Source organism: Hydra vulgaris, chromosome 04 (assembly GCF_038396675.1).
Source record: "Hydra vulgaris chromosome 04, alternate assembly HydraT2T_AEP".
In the NCBI taxonomy this organism is placed as follows: domain Eukaryota; kingdom Metazoa; phylum Cnidaria; class Hydrozoa; order Anthoathecata; family Hydridae; genus Hydra; species Hydra vulgaris.
In genome coordinates this window covers 47,731,600-47,757,500 of record NC_088923.1, presented here as the reverse complement: position 1 = coordinate 47,757,500, position 25,901 = coordinate 47,731,600, and the positions used below count along the sequence as shown (strand labels likewise).

General features: G+C 26.0%; 1 protein-coding gene across 3 annotated transcripts in view; it reads left to right on the top strand.

Moving 5' to 3' along the window:
• LOC100212769 (baculoviral IAP repeat-containing protein 6) overlaps window positions 1-25,901 on the top strand; it is a 72,992-nt gene that overhangs the window by 25,939 nt on the left and 21,152 nt on the right. For 2 of the 3 annotated variants that reach the window (XM_065796509.1, XM_065796511.1), the window contains 3 exons: window positions 648-804; window positions 11,423-11,534; window positions 22,254-22,449. In XM_065796509.1, the coding sequence (XP_065652581.1) occupies window positions 648-804; window positions 11,423-11,534; window positions 22,254-22,449 (465 nt within the window). The remainder of the gene's footprint in view (window positions 1-647; window positions 805-11,422; window positions 11,535-22,253; window positions 22,450-25,901) is intronic. The other variant, XM_065796510.1, reaches the window with a different exon arrangement.

Genomic DNA, 25,901 nt, shown 5'->3' with positions numbered 1-25,901 from the left:
TATAAACTCAAACCCCTCCATTTATTTAATAGTATTCTTGTGGTTTTTATCAATCTTTTTAGAACCTTAGTTTTTTACGATTCCGTCAATTGACAAATTGATTTTTTTCAATGTTTTTAAAGGTTTCTATTTATATTCTATAGTATTATCTTTGCATATTTTTTTGTTCTCTGCATCTGGTGGTGTCTGTCTGGTGGTATCTTAGGTGTCTGTCTGGTGGGATCTCGTGGTGTCTGTCTGGTGGTATCTCGTAGTTTCTGCAGTTAACTCTAATTTCTTTTTTTCTATTGCTAAATTTTTTTCTTTTAAGAAAAAATTTCTTAGACATACCTTCTTTTAAACTTTTGAACACTTTTTTGCTTATACATTTTTTCTATTTATCAGCTTTTTGTTTGAAATTTTGTTGCTTTTTTTGTTATTAACTATTTACATTTTTGTATATAAATATTTCCAATAATCTACATTTTCAATGAAGAAAAAAAAAGTTTTTTTCATATATTGTTTAAGTTTTTTGTCAGTGTGCCTTTTTCTTTGTAGCTTGATCATTTTGTCATGCTTTTAAATAAAATAAAGTTTTATTTAAAACTTTTATAAAACTTTTCAGCTTAAATAAAACTTTTTTTTTACCATTCTTTTAATTATTTAAGCAACCCTGCTGTCTTGACTGAGATTACTGCTAACAACGCACACTACTGGGCAAAAGGCACTGGGTTTGGGACTGGGTCTTTGACATCAAATTGGGATATAGGAATGACATTAGGTGCAAAAAAGAAAGAAGAGATGCAACTGATGGTAATTTTTCAGGTATATTTTTTTATAGATGTGGTGTGTGCGTTTGTACAAAAACCATTGAAAAAAAAGTATAGTTAAGGTTTTTAAACATAATTTTTTTATGTTAAATTATGCTTTATTATTAATTACTAAAAAGTTTTTCAAAAACTGTATATATATATATATATATATATATATATATATATATATATATATAATATATATATATATATATATATATATATATATATTTATATATCAGGCCTTGTTTTAAAGCGTAAATTTATTGTATTTACGCATTCATTGTAAGCGGTAAGCTGTTTCGTTCGAGCCACTTTTTATCATTTTCTAATATTTAAACAAGTCTAAAGATATCGTTTAAGTGGTAAGTTAAAAGGAGTAATTACCGTTATAAAAACCACTTATTATAAAAACCACTTATGAAATTAGAATGATGATTACATAAAAATGTGTGCATAAAAATTACCTTTGATATTTGCGCTATTTACAAATCTAATAAGTTAAGAAAAAACAAATTTTTTTTTTGTTATTTCAACTTTTCCATCAAAAACGTGCATTAAAAGAAAAAAAAAACATGTTATACGATGCCTAAAGTAAGAAATCATATAAAAAACGTTAAAAAAACTTTTATTTATCATCTTACAATAGCAAGAATATTCAGACAATTTCTTGTAGCAAACAACTAACAAAAATAATTATTAAATTTGTTAAAATAAAAACTAAAAAAAAAATTATTAGCTAATATATAGTACATGTTAAATTTTATTTCATATTAGCTTTTGATATATATTTTTGTTTGTTTGTTTTGTTATAATGATTGATTTTATCAAAAAAATGAAAAAGCGTTATTACAAACTTTAAACGACATCTTTTAAAGAGTATATTTTTTTATGATTTAAAAAAAACTTTTTTTATGGATATAACTCTATTATTAATTTTTTTGCTTGAATTTACGCTTAAAGCAATATTGCTCTTGCAATGACTTCGTTTATATTTATGAGTTTTATTTTGCGAAAAATAATAGTTTAAAAAATAAATAGTTTATAAAAATGTTATTTTATAATAGTAACATCGGTTTTATATAATTAACATATTGTGCAATATTAAAAAAGTGAAAACAAAAATTTCCTTATAATTGAGAAAGAATTTTGAATAAAAAATTTATTTAAATTTAAAAGAATTAGATTTCTTCTTCCTCATTTTCTATTTTTTACAAAAAATTAAATTCCTTGTAAACATCTTATAATTTATAACACTGCATCAAAAATATTCATAAAGAGTACTTTTAACTTTTTTGCCTTATGGCAAGTGAAAGCACAATAGTATATATTTTTTAATAAATGGAAACTTTAATCTGTATTTGTCACAAAAAAAAGCTCTGGTAAAGTAATTAGCTTGTTGGTTAATAACTTTTGAAAAGTAAAAATATCATTATTTGCAAAGTTGCAATTTTAAGAAATAATGAAAGAAAAATTAATATATTTTAATTCATTTATTCAAATGTCAAGAAAAGAAAGAGATGTTGAATAATAATAAAAAATGTAATATTAAATTTAACTATTTAATATTTGAACCTACAAAAGGAGAAACAGCCTGTCAAAAAAAAAAAGGAAATTAGATAAGTGTTTTTACTAATTTATTTTTGCTCTGTATATATATATATATATATATATATATATATATATATATATATATATATATATATATATATATATATATATATATATATATATATATATATATAGTATATATATATATATATATATATATATATATGTATATATATATGTATATATATATATGTATATATATATATGTATATATATATGTATATATGTATATATATATATATATATATATATATATATATATATATATATATATATATATATATATATATATATATAAAGTGAGAGAGAGAGAGAGAGAGAGAGAGAGAGAGAGAGAGAGAGAGAGAGAGAGTGAGAGAAAGAGATTTAATGATGCACCAAATTTTACATGGTGTGAAAATGAATAAAAAAGGCTGATAATTAATTGACCGGTATTTAATATTGCAGATACTAATGATTATTAATATTTGAAATACCACACCTCCCTAAAACAGTTTTTATGTTTAAAAAAAGTGCATACGCCCAAATTAAATTTTTCTAACAAGGTATGATTATAGTGTACACAAAAAAATTTCACAAAATCTTAAAAGCTGCCCAGAAAAAATAAGTTTTTATTGCAAAAAAAGTGTGTTTTTCTCTTACAGAAATACATAGAAACATATAGAAGAACAACCGGTTTCGAATGAAGTTCGTAGAAGAACTTAGACTATAGCTTATGAGCTAACTCTTCAATAAATACCATTATTTAAAATAACATTTATATTTCTAAAAAACATTTTGTTAGCTGATATAGACTGAACATAATAAAGCCTCAAATTCTCTCTGTATGGTATGAAATGCAACACGAAATAGATAGTTTTTGTATGTTTCTTTGTGAAAATCACTCGGAAGTTTGTATCTGGAAAACTCATTGAATCTCGAGTGAATAGTTTCTCCTGCCTGTTTGCTGTAAATTCTCAGTTCATATCCATTATTTCTACAAAACTTCTTAACTTGGCAAAATAATATATGCATTTTGGTACTCTTTTTTTAATCTCCTATGTAATAAAAATATCAAGAAATTCATCTATTGCTTTTTCAAGATCCGCACTGAGTATCTTGCTAAAACACAAGTAAGCCACAGTATTAATTGCATCAAAATCATCACAAAATCTCCTAAGATCTTCAGGAATATTATCTCTAAGCTTATTTGGTAATCTCATCAATTTCTTACACTGGTTTTCTTTAAACTCTCCATCATGAAGTTTTTGTCTGACAAGAGAACTCTTTTCAAGAAAAATTTCCCATTTTTCTTGTCCCCATTTTGTTAATAGGTTATTCCACAATAGATTAATTGTTCCTGTACAGAGATGAAGTTCAGGTATACTGCATACTTTCATAACTTCAGTTTCATCATCTCCTGGTAGAAGTATTTGATTCTTATGATTATAAAATTCTATCAGTGATGAGTCAGAATTACATCCTTGTTTCTAAGCAAGATTTTGCTGTCTTATTGATCCAAAGGTTCGTTTGTCTCCTGTAGAGTAAAGCCAATCTACATAATTTGTACCCTTATTACAGAAGCAACAAAGATACTTTGGTCAAAACTATGGTTTTGAAGTCCTAAAATCAGATTAAGTTGTTTCAAATCCGTGTAAAGTGTAAACTAATCATTTCATGACCAAAGTATCCTTGTTTCTATAAAGTCAATACTTTATAGGAAGACAGCACAGTTTTCATAATTCTCCTGAATATATGGGACTATTTCTAAGAGTAATATATCAACGAATTTTTCTTTTTTCAGGTTTGGTAAATACCCTCAGAATAGTTTGATCTCTTGGTGATATCATCACTGAAGTAACTTGCTACATCAACAGTACCAATTCCAACCTTAAACAAACCTCCACTGCCATCAACAATTACTTTCACCTTAACATCAAAAGCATCTTGTTTTCTTTTTTCAATCATTTCCCAGGTGAGTTCCTCCGCATCTTTAACAAAAACAACAGGTCACACAATTAAAGTGTTAGATTCTGATTTATAGAAATCAAGATCTACTGCTAAGAAGTAATCCAGTAAAGACCCATTGTTATATACCATGAGTTCTTTAAACCCAGCTTTTATAGATTTTGTCTGTGCTTAACCCGAATTGCTTTTGATAATGCATCCATATCAGAATTTGATCTGCAGCTAATTTTTCTCCTGCTTTTAAATTCAAGGAGTTTTCAATCATCTGAAGAAGGTTTGTTGAACCAAAGACCTTTGTACAAGTATAACCTCGTAATGAATCAATGGGTTGAAAGCACTAAATATGGACATTTTTTTAGATGGTTTTTCCAGAACTCTTGGTCTACCTTCAGGTTTAGTTCTTTTTGTTCCAGGATTTGTTGATTTTACAACTTTGCAGATAGTACAATCACAGAGATTTTTACTTCTGGTTAGGACAGAGAGTACTAATCCTGATGCTGCAAGTGGATGTTTATGAAGCAGGCTTGAACAGGAATGGCGTGCTATCGCACACACTGTAACAGATTAGGCTTATAATATTTTTTCTTCACAATTTTACTATGGCATTTTTGATGTTTTAACAATTTAAATGCTATAAAAAAATTGTTACATTATAAATAACTTTTAATCATTGATCTATTCTAAAGTTTTTATTTTATGCTTTAAATAAAATAAAAAAGAAATTATAGTGATTGTTTAAAATAAACATATTTTGTGTAAATTAACAAATAAAGTTATATTAAAATTTTTTTTATGATAAGTTTAAATATAATAATTTGTTTGAAACTATTTTCCATGTCTTCTTTTGAAAGATAATTTGAAGGGAACAAGGAGTAGTTTCCACATAGGGTTTTCCATGTATTAATAATACTCTCTTGCTGGTGTTGCATATTCCAGTTGCAAAGGATGGATTATCAATGTTATAGTTCGCTAAAACCAATGTTTACATTGTATCAAAGCTGTTACTGAAAGTGTTCTGTCTGCTTTTCAATAGCATATACAGCAGCATTTATGACAGGCATCAAAGTGTGTTATTGCAAAATTAGACATTATATTTATGTTATTTATTTAACTTTTTGTTATTTAACACTATTATATAACACTTTATGTTGTTTATTTAACTTTTAGCCTGATTAGCTCGAAACATACTTATATAATACATTTACATTACATTCAGTTATATAGTGCAAATGATTATGTAACAAACAAGTATAAATCTTTATATATTGTAATACACAAATATATTATATAATATGAATATTATTATATAATACAATATTTTAAAATCTATTTATATTATGTAATATGATTAAATTATATAAGATAATTAAGTTATATAATATATATTGTTACATAATAAAGTACTAAAAATTAAAGTAATTAACCAAAAAATAAACTGTAAGTATCTATCATAGTTAATTTCACGAATTTACAAATGACTCAGAATTTTATAATATTTTTAAAAGACTTCTGGGTTTTTACTGCTGCTTAGTTTGTTTTACTGGTTTGTAGCAATTTAATATATATACGTATGTATATATATATAAATATATATATATATATATATATATATATATATATATATATATATATATATTAAATTGCTTTTATTATATATTATATTATTTTATTATTATATTATATATATGTGTATATATATATATATATATATATATATATATATATATATATATATATATATATATATATATATATATATATATATATATACACACACACACACACATAGTTAAATTACAAATAGAGTTGTTATTTTAAAATTATTTAATTATTTAATTTAAAAATGAAAAAAACACTGATAATTGATGGGACATGCTTTTCAAATTTGGTGAAATTTGAAAAGCATGTCTTTTTTGTGTACACTATAATCATACTGGAAAATTTAAATTGGATGTGTGCACTTTTTTTTAAAACAAAACAATGTTGTGGGAAGGTGTTGTACTAACCCAAACACCCTGCTACTGGTTACATTTAATCCACTACATGTAGTGTAGATGTCCTTTTAGTACATATCCTTTTAGGACTTGTGCAACATGCCCTTGAAAAACATGTCCTTGATAAAGTAAGTAAAAAGAAAGATAAAGAAAAAACAAGATAAAGAAAAAAAGTAAGATAAAAAAAAAGTAAGCCTGTATAAATATTTTGCAATAAAGATATTTAAACAAGTTATATATAAAAAAAAATTCACGCTAATGCACAAGATAAGATAATATCAGCCGTAGAGGCCTCAGTTTTTCCTGCTTTTTTTAAGTTTTTAAATAGTGGAAGTTCATTTTTTATGAAAAATTTTATGAGGAAAAAAATTTTAAAAAGAAAAGTTACTTGAATATTTCGAAAGAAGAATTAAATTAATTAAAGTTTAATATTTATGTTAAATTTCATGTAAACTTCATATTAAAATATTTTATTTTAATTTAAAAAAGTTTCAAATATATAAAATTATATATATATATAAAATTATATATATAAATATATATATATATATATATAAAAGTTTCATTTGAATTTAAAAAATTATAAAAATAAAAACATAATCATACTATTACATGGAGTACTAATAGTGCCATGTTGTGCTTGAATGGTGTCCCTGTTTGTACTTTTAGTGTGCATTGTCGAGACCACTTTTGGAGTCCTTTGTTATGGGTTTATTAATAGTAATAAGGCAATTGCTTGGACTATTAAATAGTGTACTGAGTACTATCTGTGCTTGAGTAAAGTTCTATAACAAATTTAAAAATGACTAAAGTACCAAAAATTATGAAACACAAAAAACCATCATCATCGCCAAGTTCTATAAATCTATTCACTCATATTATATATTGGTCTTCAAAGTAATTTTTTTTCTGATTAGTCTTATCTCTTGCAAAGTTTACCAAACCTACTTTCTTTTTGTAAGACTAATTTGAGTTTAGCTGCCTCATTTTGTAATCTTAGTGTTGATGGTTATTTTCCTTTAATTTGTAAAGGAAAATAACCATCAACACTAAGCTCCAATAGTCACATGCTTGGCCTGGGCATTTACATTCGTAAGAATTCACCCATTTGTTGTGAAACTAGGTTTGAATCCACAGACTATTCTTTCATGTGCTTTCGTTTAGCACCACTTCACTCTATCGCCTTTCTCTTTGTTCTATATTGCTCTCCTTCATCTCAAGACTGCACTCTTTTTGATGTTGTTTCTAATCATGTTGACCAAGCCCTCTGCCTTTATCCATCAGCCAATATTGTTGTTGTCGGTGACTTCATCCCACTGAATAGCTTGGCTCTAGTGTCAGTGACTCTGCCGGCATTAAAGCCCACAACATTTGCCTTTTTCAATCCCTTACTCAAATGATCAACTTTCTAACTTGCTTTCCAGACAACCCGAATCATTTACCTTCTCTACTCGACTTATGTCTTGTTTCTGATCCTAGTCAGTGCTCAGTTTCTCCACATTCACCCTTAGGTACCTCTGATCATGGTTTAATCTCTCTAAAACTTTTATCTCATTCTTCTTCATCATCATAATCACCCTATCATCATACCTCTTACAACTACCATAAAACTGACTGGGATTCTGTTCTATTAAAGTTGGTGAATTAAAATTATTACATATACGTGGTATAAGTCACGTTGATAAACGTGGTAAAAGTCACGTAGAGAAACGTGGTAAAAGTCACGTAGAGAAACGTGATGAAAGTTGTTTTTAATATATGTATATAAACGAATACAAGAATGCAACAGATTCTTTCAGTGATTTTCTTCATGATGGTCCTTGGGTAGAAATCTTTTGCCTTCTTGCTGACAAATGTGCTTTTTACATTACTTTTTGGATTCAGGCTTGCATTTAATCTTTTATTCCTTCTCGACGTTTCCATATCAAGCCTCACTCTTCTCCATTGTTTTTCTCTCATTGTCCTGCTGCAATTTCCAATCGTAACCATTACTTTCACACTTATCGCCAAAATAATTCTCCAGAAAACAAATGTCTGTTTGCTATGGTTAGAAACCGTTGTAAAAAAATTTTGTCTAACGCCAAAGCCCGCTATTCTATGGTCACAAAATCTCATATTTCATTTCAAAAATTAGGCTATCATGACTACTAGAGAATCTTGAACAGTATCTATAATAAGGGCTAATCTTTTATTCCACCTCTCTTATATGGTTCAGATTTTGTCACCTCACCTAAAGACAAAACTGAATTGTTTAATAAGAAATTCTCATCAATAATATCTCTTGATTCCACTATTTGTGTTCTACCTGATATAGCTGACAAACAGGTTGATTCATTGCTTGACATGCCTATCACTCCTTCAAAAATTCTCAAGAGCAATCTGATTCTTTTAACTCTTGTCCCATTAGTCTTCTTTGTATCTTAACCAAGGTTTTTGAATCTTTAATTAACAAACACTTAATCTCTCAACTTGAATCTAATAACTTACTGATCATCAATGTGGACTTCTGTCTTAATGGTAATAACCGATTTTATTGTGCATTAGGGAGGAAGTCTATTGCTCTCGACATTTCTAAAGTCTTTGATAAAGTTTGGCATGCTGGTCTTCTCCTTAAGCTTTCTTCTTAGGGTGTCAGGTAACATCTTTATGATTATTTAATCCTTCTTTACCAATCATAGTATAAAAGTTCTCCTTGGTGGGCAGCACTCATCTTCGTATCCTGTTACATCAGGGGTTCCTCAAGGTTCTATCCTTGGCCATATACTCTTTTTAATTTACATTAATGATCTCCCAGACTTCACATCTAAGGTGGCATTGTTTGCTGATGATACTACCATTTATTCTTGTCTTTAAAAGAAGCTACAACACTCAACTTGAAGGGGGTGTTTGAGCTTTAAAAGGATTTCACTTCTGCAACAGCAAGGGGTTCCAATCATTATCACATCGTTGTAATGTTGCTTCTCTTTCTCTTTTCTGTAAATTCTACAATAGGCATTGCTCTAAAGAGCTAGAGTCTCTTGCGCCATCTAGTAAAATTCATTTTCGTGTTACTTGTCATTCAATTAAGTCTCATCCTTTCACTTTGTTGTCTGTTCCTAAGTGCTCCAAAAATTCGAATTCATTTAGTTTTTCTCCTTGAATATCAGCTCTTTGGAATTCTCTCTTTTCATCTTGTTTTCCTGATTTTTACAATTTGCAATCTTTTAAGTTGTCTGTTGATTTTTATCTTGCTCTATAAACTTTATTGTTTCTCTTCCAGTAACTTCCATCTCTAATTTTGCTTAAAGTTGCTTGAAGCCTTGTTGGAAGTGAAGATGTTTAAAATATATAAATATCTTTAAAAGCCAAATATTGTTATACAATATGTTTATAAATATATAAGTTGATTTCAATAAAAAAGACAGCATATAAATATTTTTTTAAATATATTTTGATATAATATTAATGGTATTTCGCTGACCTATTGTGCTCAGCTTCATCAGGTAATGAAAAAAACATTAAAAGATATCAAAAATATTTAATAATATATTTTTATATCATATATATATATATATATATATTTATATATATATATGATATAAAATATATTATATATATATATATGATATAAATTATATTATATATATATATATATATATATATATATATATATATATATATATATATATATATATATATATATATATATATATATATAAATTAGTAGTAATAAATTAGTAAATTATTAGAAAATCACTTATCAAACTTTTTTCATTTTACACTGTTCCATCAATAAAGTCTCATTAGAAAATTTTAATCTATTTTGTAGAAGTTATTTGTATATTGCTCTATTGCTCTGTTCTTTTAAGAACATTGAGCACTATTTTCTGTAGATTTTTATTACGTTTAAAATTATTTGTATATGTATTTTTATATATATATATATATATATATATATATATATATATATATATATATATATATATATATAGAGAGAGAGAGAGAGAGAGAGAGAGATAGATAGATAGATAGATAGATATATATATGTATATATATATGTATATGTATGTACAACCCTCGGAATTAGGAAAAATTAGTTCGGCAATAAATTGGCAACCTCAAACTGTTAAGGGTCAGCAAAAAAAGTTTGACACAAAGGCATTACCATAAAACATAGAAACTAGGTCAGCGATTTTTTGCTGACCTTGAATGCTTTCAGGTTGACATTGCCAAATGCTGACCCTATTTCCGAGGGCTGTATATATATACATATACATAAATATATATATATATATATATATATATATATATATATATATATATATATATATATATATATATATATATATATATATATATATATATATATATATATATATATACATACACATACGATTTATAATTTTTAATATACTTAATAGCGAGGGTATCAATATTTCCTTGAAATCTCCTAAAAATAAATATATTTTTATCAAATAAGGATAAATTCTCAAAAAAAATCTTTTTCTTTAAGTTTTTTCAGATTATATTAGAGACCTGTTAAATGTTCAAGAGTCTGTTAGAACTCCTAAAAAAAATATTCCAATAATTTTTACAAAATTATAGGAATGTCTTGTTGTGAAAATTATATTGTTACATATATTTTATTAATCGCAATGGCGCATATATCTTAACACATTTTTAAAACAAAAATTTTTTAAAATATTTTTTTTATGGATAAGTACACAATCATATTGAGTTTTATCTTCTTTTTTAGCGATCAGGGGAGGGCATGTGATTTCAGAAATTTCCTCTTTATCTCTAAAATATCTTACATTTTACAATTGTTAAAAAAGAATTGTATTTTGTAAGATTTTAATTATCAGATAAGATTTTTTATAGTTGGTATTACATTATCTCCATATTGTTTCATTATGGAGATCTTATTTTTAAGTTTTTTATTTGCAGCTCAATCCTAAAATCTAAAACAAAAATTTTGTTAAACAAGGATATCATATATTGTTATATGTATGTGTAAACATATATGTAACAAAATATGCTAGATGTATTTTTAGATAAAACCTGTATTTAAAATATAATAATTTTTAGTTTTGTGTTTAGGTACTGGCAGCTTTTTTATGTGATGAAAATAAGATTTTGCATGAAACTTGTATGATCTTTGAAAACTCATGTCTTACGGAAGTGCTCTCTGGCTTTCTTAGAAATGATTCTAGTAAGTTGTTATATTTCTTATAAAACTTTTGTTTTCGATAATATTAGGGACTCATTAAATATTCAAGGGTCTCTAAAAAGTTTATGTTTTTTAAATTTATCACCCTAATATATATTAATATATATATGTATGGATGTATGTAGGTATGTATTTATAGTCTTAGACAGGAAAGATGTGTCATTGCACACTATTCTTGATCACACATTTAATTTGTTTTTGTGACAACTTGACCACAGCCTTTTAGATTAGATATTTTTGGTAAGGCGTTTTAAAAATGTGCTGAAATAAAGTAATAAAATAAGAAATTTCTTTTAATGGTTGTATACTATAAAAGACATTTTATTTAAATTATTGAAAGGTATTATATAGCTAAAAAGTGTATTTTTTACAATGAATGTAAATTTTTTTTAAATAATTTTTACAATTAATTTTATAAACAACAAAAACGATTTCTTCAATAAACTTTTAGATGAATTCATAAATTTAATAGTCGAAAACATAACATAGTTATTTTTTATAACGCTTTGTAATCTTTCTAATGAATTTTTTTAAATTTATTTAACCATAAAATTGAAAAAATTACAGATTTATTTATAGTTTTACAAAATTAGGTCCCGTGTCACTCATATAGTTAAAAACTAGTCATTGGAGTAGCACCTTAATAAAATAAACAAATAAAGCAAAAAACAAACAAACAACAAAAATTAATAATATAAATAGTGACCAAAAAAAAAACTTAAAAAACAAACAATAACTATTAAAAAAGACAGACTAATAAATCAAAAAAAGGAAAAAGTGAATGAGTTGGCAAAAGATAATGAATGAATGAGATACACAACGTTTAGCAAACAGAAAAATGATAAAAAATAAAAAATAAAACAAAAAGATATATTTAAATATTGAGACAAAAAAATATGAAATCACTTGAATAATAGCAACAAATGTAAAATGCAACAATAAAAAAAATATTTAACAACAACACTACAAAAAAAATGCTCAACTGTATAAACAATACACATATGAACAGGTAAATATATACAATGCACAAAATCAGTGCCAATGACATGGGTTTTGAAATGAAGGGGCACAATTGTCAATTTCTAAAAAAAGTACTCTGTATTATAGAATTTTCTAAAAAACACGAACCCCCTCCCCTAGTTTTGTTGGCCCTGAAAATTACACGACATGATAAACAAAACATAGAAATACACAAAAATATAAAAATACACAAAAATACACTCCATTAGAGATAATACACAAAATTACACGACAATATAAACAATGCAAACAACAAGTTAATATAATTTAAAAGTTATTCTTTTTGTTTTCTTTTAGTAACTTATTTAAGTTTTTTATTTTCAAACATATTACGAACATTTTTTCTTTTAACTTTGCTTTGTTTTTGTTTTTACACTATACTAAACGCTTTTAAATAAAACTTTATTTATTACGCTTTTAAATAAATTATCATAAAATATTAAGTAAAATTTTTATTTATTTTTAAAGTATTTTTTATTTTATTTTAATTATGAATGCAAATGTTCTAAAACAATTTGTTTTATTAATTTTATAAACAACAGCAATGATGCATTTTAAAAAACATTTTTTTTTTTTAATTCATAAAGTTAATATAGTCAAAAACATATCCAAGTTTTTTTTTGTTGTTTTGTAAACTTTCTAATTAAATGTTTTTATAATACCTTAATAGTAAAAAAACACTTGAAAAGTTTGCAAAATATTAACAACTACAACAAAAAATTTTAAACACTTTTAAATAAAGTAAAAAATTTTAATAATTGTTTTAAATAAAAAACATTAAATATAAATTAATAAAAAATATTTTTTTAAAATTATATTTAATTTAAAAAATTTGTGCATTTTATGATTGTTTGAATACAATTTTACGAATGATTTTATTTAATGATTAGTTTTCTATTTAAAATGAGTTCAACTATTATTATAAAAACAATAGAAAAGATCAATTTTTAAAGATATTCAACCTTAACGTAAATATAAGCATAATCGAATAATTTTCTACTAGAGTTTTAGTTTTTTAGTTTTACATTAGTTGATTTTTTTTACATTAGTTGATTTTTTTTACATTAGTTGATTTTTTTTACATTAGTTGATTTTTTTTACATTAGTTGATTTCTTTTACATTAGTTGATTTTTTTTACATTAGTTGATTTTTTTTACATTAGTTGATTTTTTTTACATTAGTTGATTTTTTTTGCACTAGTTGATTTTTTTTACATTAGTTGATTTTTTTTACATTAGTTGATTTTTTTTACATTAGTTGATTTTTTTTACATTAGTTGATTTTTTTTTACATTAATTGATTTTTTTTAGAGCTTTAGTTTTTAATTTTTTTTTTTTTTTTAATTTCTCCTTTGTTAAGATTTCTTTCCTATTTTTATTGCTTAAGCTTGTTTATAATTTTCATTCTTTTGTCTGGCTTTTTCAGCGCACTTTTGAAGCGTTAAAAAGCCATGCTCAAGCTTTCAAAAAAAAAAAAATTACATACATGCATTGTCAGGTATTGAGTGAGATTATATGCCTTTCCTGTCCACGACTGTATGTATGTATGTATGTATGTATGTGTATATGTATGAATGTATGTATGTATACATGTATGTATATATGTATGTATGTGTGTATGTATGTATGTATGTATGCATGCATGTATGTATGTTGGAATTAGTTTGGGGTAACCTGTTATTAACATTTTTTTTTTAATTTTCATAATAATTTGCTGAGGGTGGTTAGGTTTATTATTGATGGTTTTTGTTTGTTTTTTTAATATGAGATTTTTTAAGGTTAAAAGTTGTGTCTGAGAAATTGTCAGTGGACAAAATTTTTATTTGAAAGCTGTTTAGAAAACTTCTATTATACTTTTATGGATTTTTTTGGTTTGTGTGCCAGAGGTTTTGTGCACCATTATCACATGTCATTTTTAATAATAGTTTCAGTGAATTCAATGTATACAGACCTACCAGCTCTCATAAATTTGCTTCTTATATAATAATATTATAATTAGTAAATTTTAATTGTTATAATAATTATACTTTTAAAATTGTAAAAATAAAAAATTGTATTACATTGGTTTCTGGATAAAGTAAAAAATCATAAGAATCAGATCCTGTTGGTTTGGTATTTCATTCCAGAAAGTTTTTAATTCTTTATGAACTGTTATTTGTATTTTGCTATCCCAAGGTGACCACAGGTGCTTGACAGGGTTTAGATCTGACAATTGTGGAAACCCAGATATTATGTTATTATTATATTTAATTATTATCATAGATAATAATTAAATATAATAATAACATAAAATGTAGCAATAATAACACAATAAATAATAATAATAATACAATAATAAATAAATATAATATAGATAAATAATAAATAAAGCAAAAATCAAACCACTCGTTTGTTAAAGAAATTATATATCAAAGACAACTTCAGTACAGAGAGAAATTATGAAGAAATACACTCCAACAATATATTTTTAAATTGAATTCTGTTGAGCAGTAAATAATTTGTAACAAGGGGATATTTTTTTAGACTTTTTTATTAATGCAGGAATACACTGGTTCCATTGGGAAATACATTGTTGTTTTATGGAAAACTTAACATATTTAATTGTGTTGAAAAAAGAAGAGTATAGCTTACTATTTTCTGTATTCCTGGTGTAATGATTGTGAATTTCATTTGTTTTAATAAAAAAGTTCAAAAAAGAGTTTGGAAGTTTATTTTGGAGAAAGTCAAACACAAGTCATTTTAGATCTTGTTTTGACTTCAAAAGACATTTGATATCCAAAGACAAAAAACTTCCTTAAAAGTGCCCCCTTTTGTGCTTTACAGTAGTTTGTATGCAGTTCTGTTTCAATTTGTCTGAAGGTCTGCACTATGGTTTGCAATCCTGGGATCCTGCTTAACTTGAAAAGGTCAAAATCCTATATTTTTTTTAGAAATATCTCAAGATTGGAAGTTTTAAAAATTATGATAAAAACTTTTAAATTGGGTCAAATAAAACAAAAGTATTATCAATGTAGTATGAAATTCAGACAATTCAATTCGTACATGTTTATATTCAGTTCGTACATGTTGAGTACAATTCAATGTTTTCATTATCAATTTAGTTTTTATCAAGTTTTAGTATATTTAACCAATTGTAAACAGTCTAACATAATAAAAATTATCAGTCTTTCACAGAAAGGCGTGCGATCACACATCTTTTTATGATCATGCATGTAATACTTTCATTTTGCTGACAAGTTCACAGCTTTTAAAATAGTATGATTTTTGCACATTTTACAAATTGTGCTTGAAAAATGAAGGTAAACAAAATAAAAATAAAAACAAGAACCATAAACTGAAACAAGAAAATAAATCCTAACTAAACAAAAGTAAAAAGTAAACTATAAACCTAAAAAAAAGTAAACTATAAAACTATATATATTTTTTGAATTTAAATTTTTCGCTTGTATAGATCACAGTTTTAAAGTTAATTATTCCAAACTTATTTACAAATGAAAATTTTAATGATTTTATTGCAGTAAGTTTTAGCAGGAATGAATAGGCTGATGTAGGGTTTATAGCACACCAATTTATGTAAGTATTAAATGCCATTTAATATAAACTACTTACTAAAAGAAAAGATTTATTGACTCTTTTTTTATTTTACTGTTTTTGTTTTCTTATTACTAGGATGCCTGTTATTTCTATCAACAAAATTTGTTATAAGTGAGGAAGCAAAACAGATTATATGTCTAAATAATTTAACGAAAATAAAACATGCAATCTATTTAAGAAATATATGCGTCAATATAAAGAAAGACCATTTTATAAATTATGTTTACAAAATGTTTACTAAGATTGTTTTACATTTTATACGTTTATTCTCAATACGGCAAGAGAGCAAATCATTTTTTATCTATTTGTACAATCTATTTATGTATTTTTAAAAAGGTTTGTAAAGTAATAAAAAGTCATATATGGAGCAATATAGAAATATACAGCTGCATTCTCTTCCATCAATAGATTAATTACCTTTTTTGCTAAAATCTTCTACTTTTTAATTGGAATCCGATGATTCATTATCTGATGATAGCATTTCAGCGGATTCACTATTCTCATTGGACCAATTGTCATTTCACTATATTCTTCTAAACCCAATAGTTCACTATCTGATGAACTGTTGTCACAGTCAACTGTTTCAATTGGAGATTCATTGATATTTATTTTCTTCTTTTATTGGAAACTTTCTGACCGAACTACAAAATACTTCATCAAGTTCCTCTAGTGTTAATGCAGTTAAATTACTGATTGTCTAATTAATTTGGGGTTGAAGTTTGTGTGGCAACATAACATTTTTTTTTCAAAAAAAAGTGACAACGGCGTCATTACATCAAGCAATAGGCTTTGACTTAAAAACTTCATAAAAAAGTATAATTTGTCAGTTTTTTTAAAATCCCCTGCAATTTTTGACCATGTTTTGTTTCTTTAATATTGTTTGCTTGCAAGTGCATTTGGTAAAGCAACTAAATAAGATGGCCAGTTATGCAGCAGTTTTGTAAAGTCTCTTTGTCGATATGCTGAAAATCGAGTTCCAGGAATTTTATTTAGTGTGTAAAATTGGATTGATAGGGCTGCAGCTGCATGTTTGTAGGACTCCTTTAGTTTGCCTACGTTTTTCAAGAGATAAAATAAAGTTTTGTAAAAGTTATCACACAATGAAAGTTTTTTAAATTGGTTCATTGCATCTTTTATGGCCAGTTCAAGCCTGTGATTTACACAATGTATTTTGACCAATCAAGGGCGAGTTGCTTTTAATTGTGTTAAAGCCCCATTATGAACACCCATGTTAACATTTGCTCCATCAGCTGTTGCTAAAATCAATTTTGTACAGTAATAAGCTGTTGAAAAAGGAATTTTAAATTGAGTGATGTTGTTGATAATGATTACACTGTCTAATGCTAACTTTAATGAATCGGCATCACTTCCTCCAAAATCGGCTGTATTGCATAGTGAAACAAAAAAGGAACATGGACCATCAGAATACTCCACTCTAACTAAAATAGCTTCTTTTTTGCTACCATTATTTGACAATAATAGTCACAATTTTCGTCGTTTTTGTATGGGCAATGCAATGCATTAGCTCTTGTGCTACAAAATAAAGAGAGAGTAAATGTGAAATTTAAGTATTTTTTCTTTAACAACAACTTTATAATGTATTGCAATCTAAAGTTCTAATAATAAATGTAAAGTTCCAACAAGTAAAGTTTATACAATGTAATAAATTTATTTTGAACTTTATGAAGTATAGTGAAAAAGTGACTCAAATCTGTTTTAAAATCAGTTTTGAATAACTTTTTCACAATTTGTTTAAAAATGGCATGAAGAAGCCATTAGAGTTATACCCTTAACATTTTGTACAAGTTTATAGATTACTGTAATTATGTAATTACACTGTTGTAATTTACATCAGTGCTAGACTAAGGGGCAGTGGGCTATAGTCCCGGGCCCTGCACCTTTACTGGTCCTGATATTGGCAAGAGGATCTTTTTTTTTAATGTCATTTTTATGCTATGGCATGTAAAAAAGACCTTAAAAAAATACAAGCCATAAATTATTCATACGCCACTGGATCAAATCACCAATTATTATTAAGTGTATTATTCAAACAACACATAACATGTCTATACAAGAATGCAATTTTTTTATTAAATTAATACATCCGTATTATAATTAAAATACCTGTATTCCTGTTACTTTTGCCTTGCAATAATTTTACACCGTTATCATGCTAAACCTTAATAAAACTCAAAATTATTATGTGGCTTCGCAGCATACATAGCCAATTCATAAGAAGATTGCATTAATTTTAAATATGCTTTGTTAACATCCTTGTTTATTGAAGATGCCTTTGGTAATGAAGGAGTACTTGAAGAAGAAGAATAGTTAGCCAATCGCAGTGTTCCCACTGGGCATGCAAAGTATGCAATTGCTTAAATAGGCATTCAAAGCACGTAAAAGCATTTTTGTTAGTTAAGCATGCAAAAATAAAAATAATCAAATTAAAATTAAAAAAATATATTTTTACCATATAAAAACTACTGTGTAGTTTTTATATAGAAAATGTCTATTAATAAAAAATGCTTTTATATATTTTTTGTTTTATTTATTAATTATACTGATTTGTACTACTTAGTTTATTTAAAACTTTTAGTTTGAAATATTTTGGTTAATTTAGATTTAGTCTTTTTTTTCTATTTAATTTCTAGATTTAGTACAAACTAAAATATATAAATGGGCAAGACCACTTACCAAAAATCTTAGGAAAGTAGATTCAAGTGAGTCACAGGTGTTAACAACAATTTAATTTTAGCGCATTGCATTTATTGTAAGAAATCTTTCAGAATATCTGCCAGTGGCATTAGTCAACTTGTGAAGCATAATAGGGATAAAATTCATCTTAGTAAGATTCTTGTAAAATATCAAACAACCAAAAGCAGTTTAATGCATCTGTCACACTTTCAAATGTTGGATGTTCAAATGTCCATATAGATGATCAGATCTCTCATGCAGAAATTATGCTAGCTTTCCATGTTGTCAATTGTAATTATAGTTTAAAGTCAACAGAAAATGACAATGCAAGAAAACAGTATGATGGATATATTCAGCATTGGTAATACAAAAAAGGAGAGTTTATAACCTCATATTGTGGATCTCTTTTTATTAGTCATTGTGACCACAACAAACTAATAGACTATTATTTTAAATTTGAAACTGACTTGAAGTTGGATTTTTACATTAGAATTTTACATCATTCTAAAAAGTACTTGGATAACCTTGAGGATTTGTCAGGTGAAGAAGTATTAGTGACAACTAAATGAAGGCTTTTAAAAATGTTTTTTTGCAACAGCCAGAAATTCTTTGTTAAAATAAAGCAATTTTTGAGTTCTAAATTATTAAAAGAAATGTCATTATTTAAAAGTGCACGGGTGATTTGGGTTTTCTGAAAGTTTATGATTTTTTAATACAATTAAACCAATGTATACTTAGAAAGGGCATTTTCTGCTCAGGACTATTTTGCAGTAAAATACGAAGTCAATTAAGTGATCAATGTTTAGATAGTTTGAACTTTCAGGGAGCATATTTTCTAAAGACAAGATAATTTATTTTATATACAACTAACTTTACTGAAATATACTGAATTAAGTTGTGATATTTTTTTAGTTTTAAAGCATAAAATATTCTGTCATTTGGTTTTACAATCCCAAATCCAAAGATTAGAAATTTTCTGTCTGCACTATATACTTTTATACTTTTAGAATTTTATGAGTTCAAATTTGTGTTTTATTGTAGTTTACATCTCATAGTTGATTTATGCACTGATTCGTTCAAGAAATCACATGGCAAGAACAAGATTAGGGTGCAACCTTGCTTACCTCCTAATCTATGAGTTTAGGCTAGGCTCTAAGATTAGATTAAGAACCTTAACATATGAAAACTCAAAAATGTCGAGACACTAATTTCATGTTAATTTGTCACTGTATCATAATTTAATCACAACAATAAAACAATATTTGATGATAATACATTAGTTGTGATTTAGACAAGTTTCAAACATAATGTAAAACATTGAATTAAATTTTTTAATTTCTTAAAAACTTATTTTTCTTAAATTTTTTTTTTTAGTTCATTTTATTAAATTTTCAATATTTGATTTAACAAAAAGATTTTATGTAATGTTAAAAGGTATAAATTAAAAAAACTATATATCAACAGAATATTTTGTAAAAATTTGAGGTTAACTTAAAAACAAGACTTGATATGCTTGGATACTTCAGTTTCAGAAATGTATGTAAATGAGTTTTGTTATTTTTTGCTATTATTGAATAGGAAAAAAAAGATCTGGTTGAAAATATGATCTCTGAATTTGGACTACGCCTCATTAAAGACTCATTGTTATCTTTGTTTCTGAGCTTCAAGCATTCCAAGAGTTCTTCGAAACAACTGGATGTGATAATAGTTTTTTTAGTGTATTTATGATAGACTTGTCCTAAATATTGTCATATAAACAAGTGCAGTCTATAATCACCTTGTGTAAATGGTTGTTAAATATGTAGCACTCACTGAAAAAATTAGTCAGCATTGATATAACCATGAAACATGAAACAAGTAAGGCTGCTGCATGAAAAAATAAGTCAATTGTGGTACATCCAATCCAAAGGTTGGATTTTACAGAGTGGGTACAAATGTTGAAAATTGTGTTGAGAAAGGATTTTAAAACATCATTTTTGATGAAAATTCATATATTTGTTATTTTATTTGCCTCAAAAGGAAGGTACTCAAATGTAACATAAAAATCACAACAAAAATTTGAACCTAAAAATTTAGTTGACTCTATACACCAAAGGATTTTAGTGTCAAATATTGTAACAACAACCAGTTGATACCAACCAATCAGAAACATTAGAAATTGATTAAGTATATTAGTAAGCATCATAAACATAACTTTGACCAGATCTAATTATGCCCTCATTATGCCATTATGATTATTATCATAATATGCCATTATGATTATTATGATTATTATCTAATTAGGCCTCATTATGCCATTATGATTATTATCATAATATGCCATTATGATTATTATGATTATTATCTAATTAGCCCTCATTATGCTCATTATGATTGAACAAACAAAAACCCTTTTTTCAAAAATTTCCGTTCATATTGTATTTGGCTTATACAGAACAAGTGCCTTGCAAGTGACAACTCAACACAACCATCAGAATCTCTCAATTACTCAACATCATTACAAGAATAAAAAAAAAACCAGTTTAATAAATGTTTATTTTTTAACTGTTATTAATTGTTGCTCTTCAAATTATCATTGGTTTCGCAGACCAACATTACAAAAGTAAACACCCCAAATATTTAAACCACCAAATATTTTTTACATTTTCAAATACATTGGCCAGGAGCAATTACACTTTTACAAATTTTTTTGCCTAAACGAATTCATCTTAGATTAAAAACTGCAGGTTGGTATTATAACTAATTGTCTATAGACTTTAGTTATGATGATATCGGTTGGGCTCAGTACTTTTCGGCCAAATATTTTTAGCAATAGATCAACAAATACTTAACGAATTAATTCTAAACTTTTTTTTTAAACTTTTTTAGTACTCAGTGATAGTGTATAATGGAGGCTTGAAAACATCAAATAAAGTAAGATTATTCATTTGAATTAAAATACAATTGTAAAAGATTATTTTAGTTTTATCCAAAAAAAAAAGATAAACCGCATGTTTGTCAAAAATTTAAAAAAACTCATAACACATGTAGTTAAAAGTTAAACATTGTGTAGCAGTTTTATACATGCAATTAAAAGACCTATCTCAACAGTTCACAACAGTTGAGGTCTTTTAATTGCATCTATCACTATCACAACAGTTATAATTAATATGATTATTTAAAAAAGTAAACGATTTTCTTAAAAATAATTTATTTTTCCGATTTTGCTACATTAATCAGGTTTTTAACATTAATGTTAAAAAAAAAAGTTTTATATTTTCTTAAAGTTTGCTTTTAAGTTGTTTTGTTGTTGTGTTGCTGAGGTTACTCTAAATTGTTATGTTGCTAAGGTAATTCTAAGTTAGTGAATACGCTGCTGTAAAACAAACTTTAAAACAAAAAAATATATTTTAGTTTTCGATATGTCACATCATATTGTGTTGTATCATGCTATATTAAAGTTAGTTAGGTCACTTGCTTCTTCAACAATAACTCTAAAGCTTCTAACTGGAGTGAAAGGTACAGGTATATCAAAAGAAAAATCTTCCACAATTGCAAACTTGTTACTAAAGCTAAAAACCTGTGTGGAAACATACAACAAAAGACTTAAGTAAATTTTTCTTCCTTTTTTTATTTTCTATTTTTTTTTTCTTTGAAATATAAATATCTATCATGCTATATATTTGTTTGGATCGCAGCTCAAATATGCTTGTCAAGTATGGGGACAATACAAGCCACATGCTTTATTAAAATTATCTAACCTTAAAATAAAGTCTTTAAAATTATCTCAAATTTATTTTAATTAAAATTCAGCATAAAATATTTTGCGGTTCAAGAGATATGGTCATTTGAAATTTCTGGTTTTTCCAAAAGTAAAAATTTTAGTAGCAAAAACATGTTTTGTTCATACTTTGAAGCTCTATGTTTAAAAAACAAAGTTTCAGAAAACCTTCTAGTTTTTTTTATTGTATACAAGTTTAGACTTACTTTTATAAAATTACATTAAATTCGCAAATGTCATATTTTATCCATAATGGCTACCTAAAAAATTGTTTGTAAATATAAAAAGTTGATTTTTGATGATATACAAAATCTACAATTTAAGAAGTGGAAAGACATTTTTTTTTTAGTTTTTATAAATGGTAGGCTTCCAAATTTTTAGAAATTTACTGATAAGATACAATTCAGTAAAAAATTATGGACTTCTAAAAATGGCTGCAGCTAAAACTTAAGAAAATGTGCCTCCACTTCAAACCACCATCAACACTGGTTTTAATAATATTTTTCTTTTCTTCTTACTTAATAGACTTTATTACAGTGATTTTAGAAAAAAAAATAGCGGGTACTCATGGGGAATTTACAAAATCAGAGCAATTAAAAATTGCCTAAAATGCATTAAAAACAATAAAAATAGAGTTATTGTTGAACTTAAGTTTGTATTATATTTAGTTTGTATTATATTTTTAAGTTTTGTGAACTTAGACCAAAGTGGTGTATTGAGGTGCTTCAGGTCTCCATTTAGTATGTGTTTGTGAGTATCAAAAGAATGCAAAACCTTTAGCATCAAAATTACCAGATATTTTAGACTATAAAGACCTCTTGACATGAGTTTCATGTGAATTAACAAATCGGAAAACTGCATGTTGTACTGCCCAGATACAACATGGAAGAAATCAGTGGCAAACAAAAATTATGATAAAGTGCTAGTAACCAATTGTTATTCTAAAACTCAATATCAAATGAAAAAAGGTTAGATTTGTCAGCAAACATGACTGCCATCACACTTGAGGCTTGGATGATTTATTTGAAAAAGCTGGTCAACAAATAGACCAATTAAGAGACCATCATTATATAGCCAAAAATCAAGCAGCATATTTGCAGCATCTAAAAATTACATTACCAAGTAATCATATTTTAGCATTACTAGACTTTGCTGAAAATTACAGTTTTTTAATTGAAGATGCAATACAAAGTTTCCATTGGAACAACAGCCAAGCAAAATTGCATCCTTTTGTCATTTACTATATAAAGTATGATAAAATGTAAAAGTATCAAAGGAATACCTTTTCAATACATTTTAAATAATGCAATTGTATTACATTGCATAAAGTTTAAATTAGAAGAACGTTATGTTACTTGTTCAACAATTCCAGGAACAATAAACCGCCATTGTTTTATACCACAATCATTAACTACTTTACAGATGAGACGGGTGTCATTTGTCAATATGTATACTAATGTAAATGTTTCTAAAACTAGTATACTTATTTAAAAGATTCAATGTTTGTATTAATTGTTTTTTACATAATAATATTCTTTATTACATAATCAACTTGTGCATTGTGTTGGCAAGTCAACTCTTATAACTTGGTATAAATTGTAATCTAAATTTCAACATGGTAATCAAATAAGCTAAATTAATGGGAAGGGGTGGAATAGTGAATGGATTGGAAAAAATTTTACAAAATTTATATTCATGATATTAAATATAAGGTAAGTTAAATTGAAAGTCTTTCTTTTCATTTTTACCTTAAAAGCTACTTATAAGTTTATATGCAGTCTTTTTACTGTCTAACATTAAAAACTAAATTTCACAGTTTTTATATGTGTATGCTAAGTGGTGTGTTTGGGCATAAAGGCACTTCATACATCAGACACAAAACGAGACACACCGTGTAAGTTGAAGTGTTCAATTACAATTTTTTTCCAAGTTCAGGGCAAAAATGTGCATGTTGAAAAGTAAGTGGACAGGGGGGGGCAGAGAAAAACTAGGGCTATTTAACAACTTAGTTCAATTCAGGTATAATTAAAGACTTATTTCTAGTAGTGATTATGAAATACTTTTAAATTTATACATATTTTGTATTACAATATATAATACAAAGTTAAGTTCAACAATAAATCTATTTTTATTGTTTTTAATGCATTTTGGGCAATTATTATTGCTCTGATTTTGTAACTTCTCCATGAGTACCCGCTATTTTTTTTTCTAAAATCACTGTAATAAAGTCTATTAAGTTAGAAGAAAAGAAAAATATTATTAAAACCAGTGTTGATCCTAGGCTACCGGTGGTTTGAAGTGGAGGCACATTTTCTTAAGTTTTAGCTGCAGCCATTTTTAGAAGTCCATAATTTTTTACTGAATTGTATCTTATCAGTAAATTTCTAAAATTTGGAAGCCTACCATTTATAAAAACTAAAAAAAAATGTCTTTCCACTTCTTAAATTGCAGATTTTGTATATCATCAAAAATCAACTTTTTATATTTACAAACAATTTTTTAGGTAGCCATTATGGATAAAATATGACATTTGCGAATTTAATGTAATTTTATAAAAGTAAGTCTAGACTTGTATACAATAAAAAAAACTAGAAGGTTTTCTGAAACTTTGTTTTTTAAACATAGAGCTTTAAAGTATGAACAAAACATGTTTTTGCTACTAAAATTTTTACTTTTGGAAAAACCAGAAATTTTAAATGACCATATCTCTTGAACCGCAAAATATTTTATGCTGAAATTTTCAGGAATTGCTTTCCTCATTGATATTAACCAACTGAAAGAGTTTCATTAAAATCTGAGGTAGTCCATGTTAAAATCCTAAAATTTTGGTCCCTTTGGCATGAATGGCCCTTTAAATTATGTTAAATTATGTAAACTGGTTAAGTTTTTAATTTGATTATTTACCATTTAATTTACACCAAAGGTTTTAAACATTTAATTTTTTTTCTCTTTGTTTATTGCTATTGTTTAGGCTTAAGTCCATTATGCTCATTTTTTAAAGAGCAAAGCAAAATTAAGGTTTTTCATAACCTGGTATTTTGATTCAAAAATTTTTCCAAATTTTAACATCCTCTGCTATCTTTAGGTCCATCAAAGGCCCCAAACATTTATTAGGTCTTTAATATAAAATTTAAAAGTTTCTTAATAGTATGTCAACATGGCTCTCAAAAGAAGCAAAATTATATACAAATTTCAAAAATAATATTTTTTTATTAAAATTATAATTTTATTATATAAATATTTTTTAAATAAAAAATGAAAAAGCCCATCAAGGTTTTAAA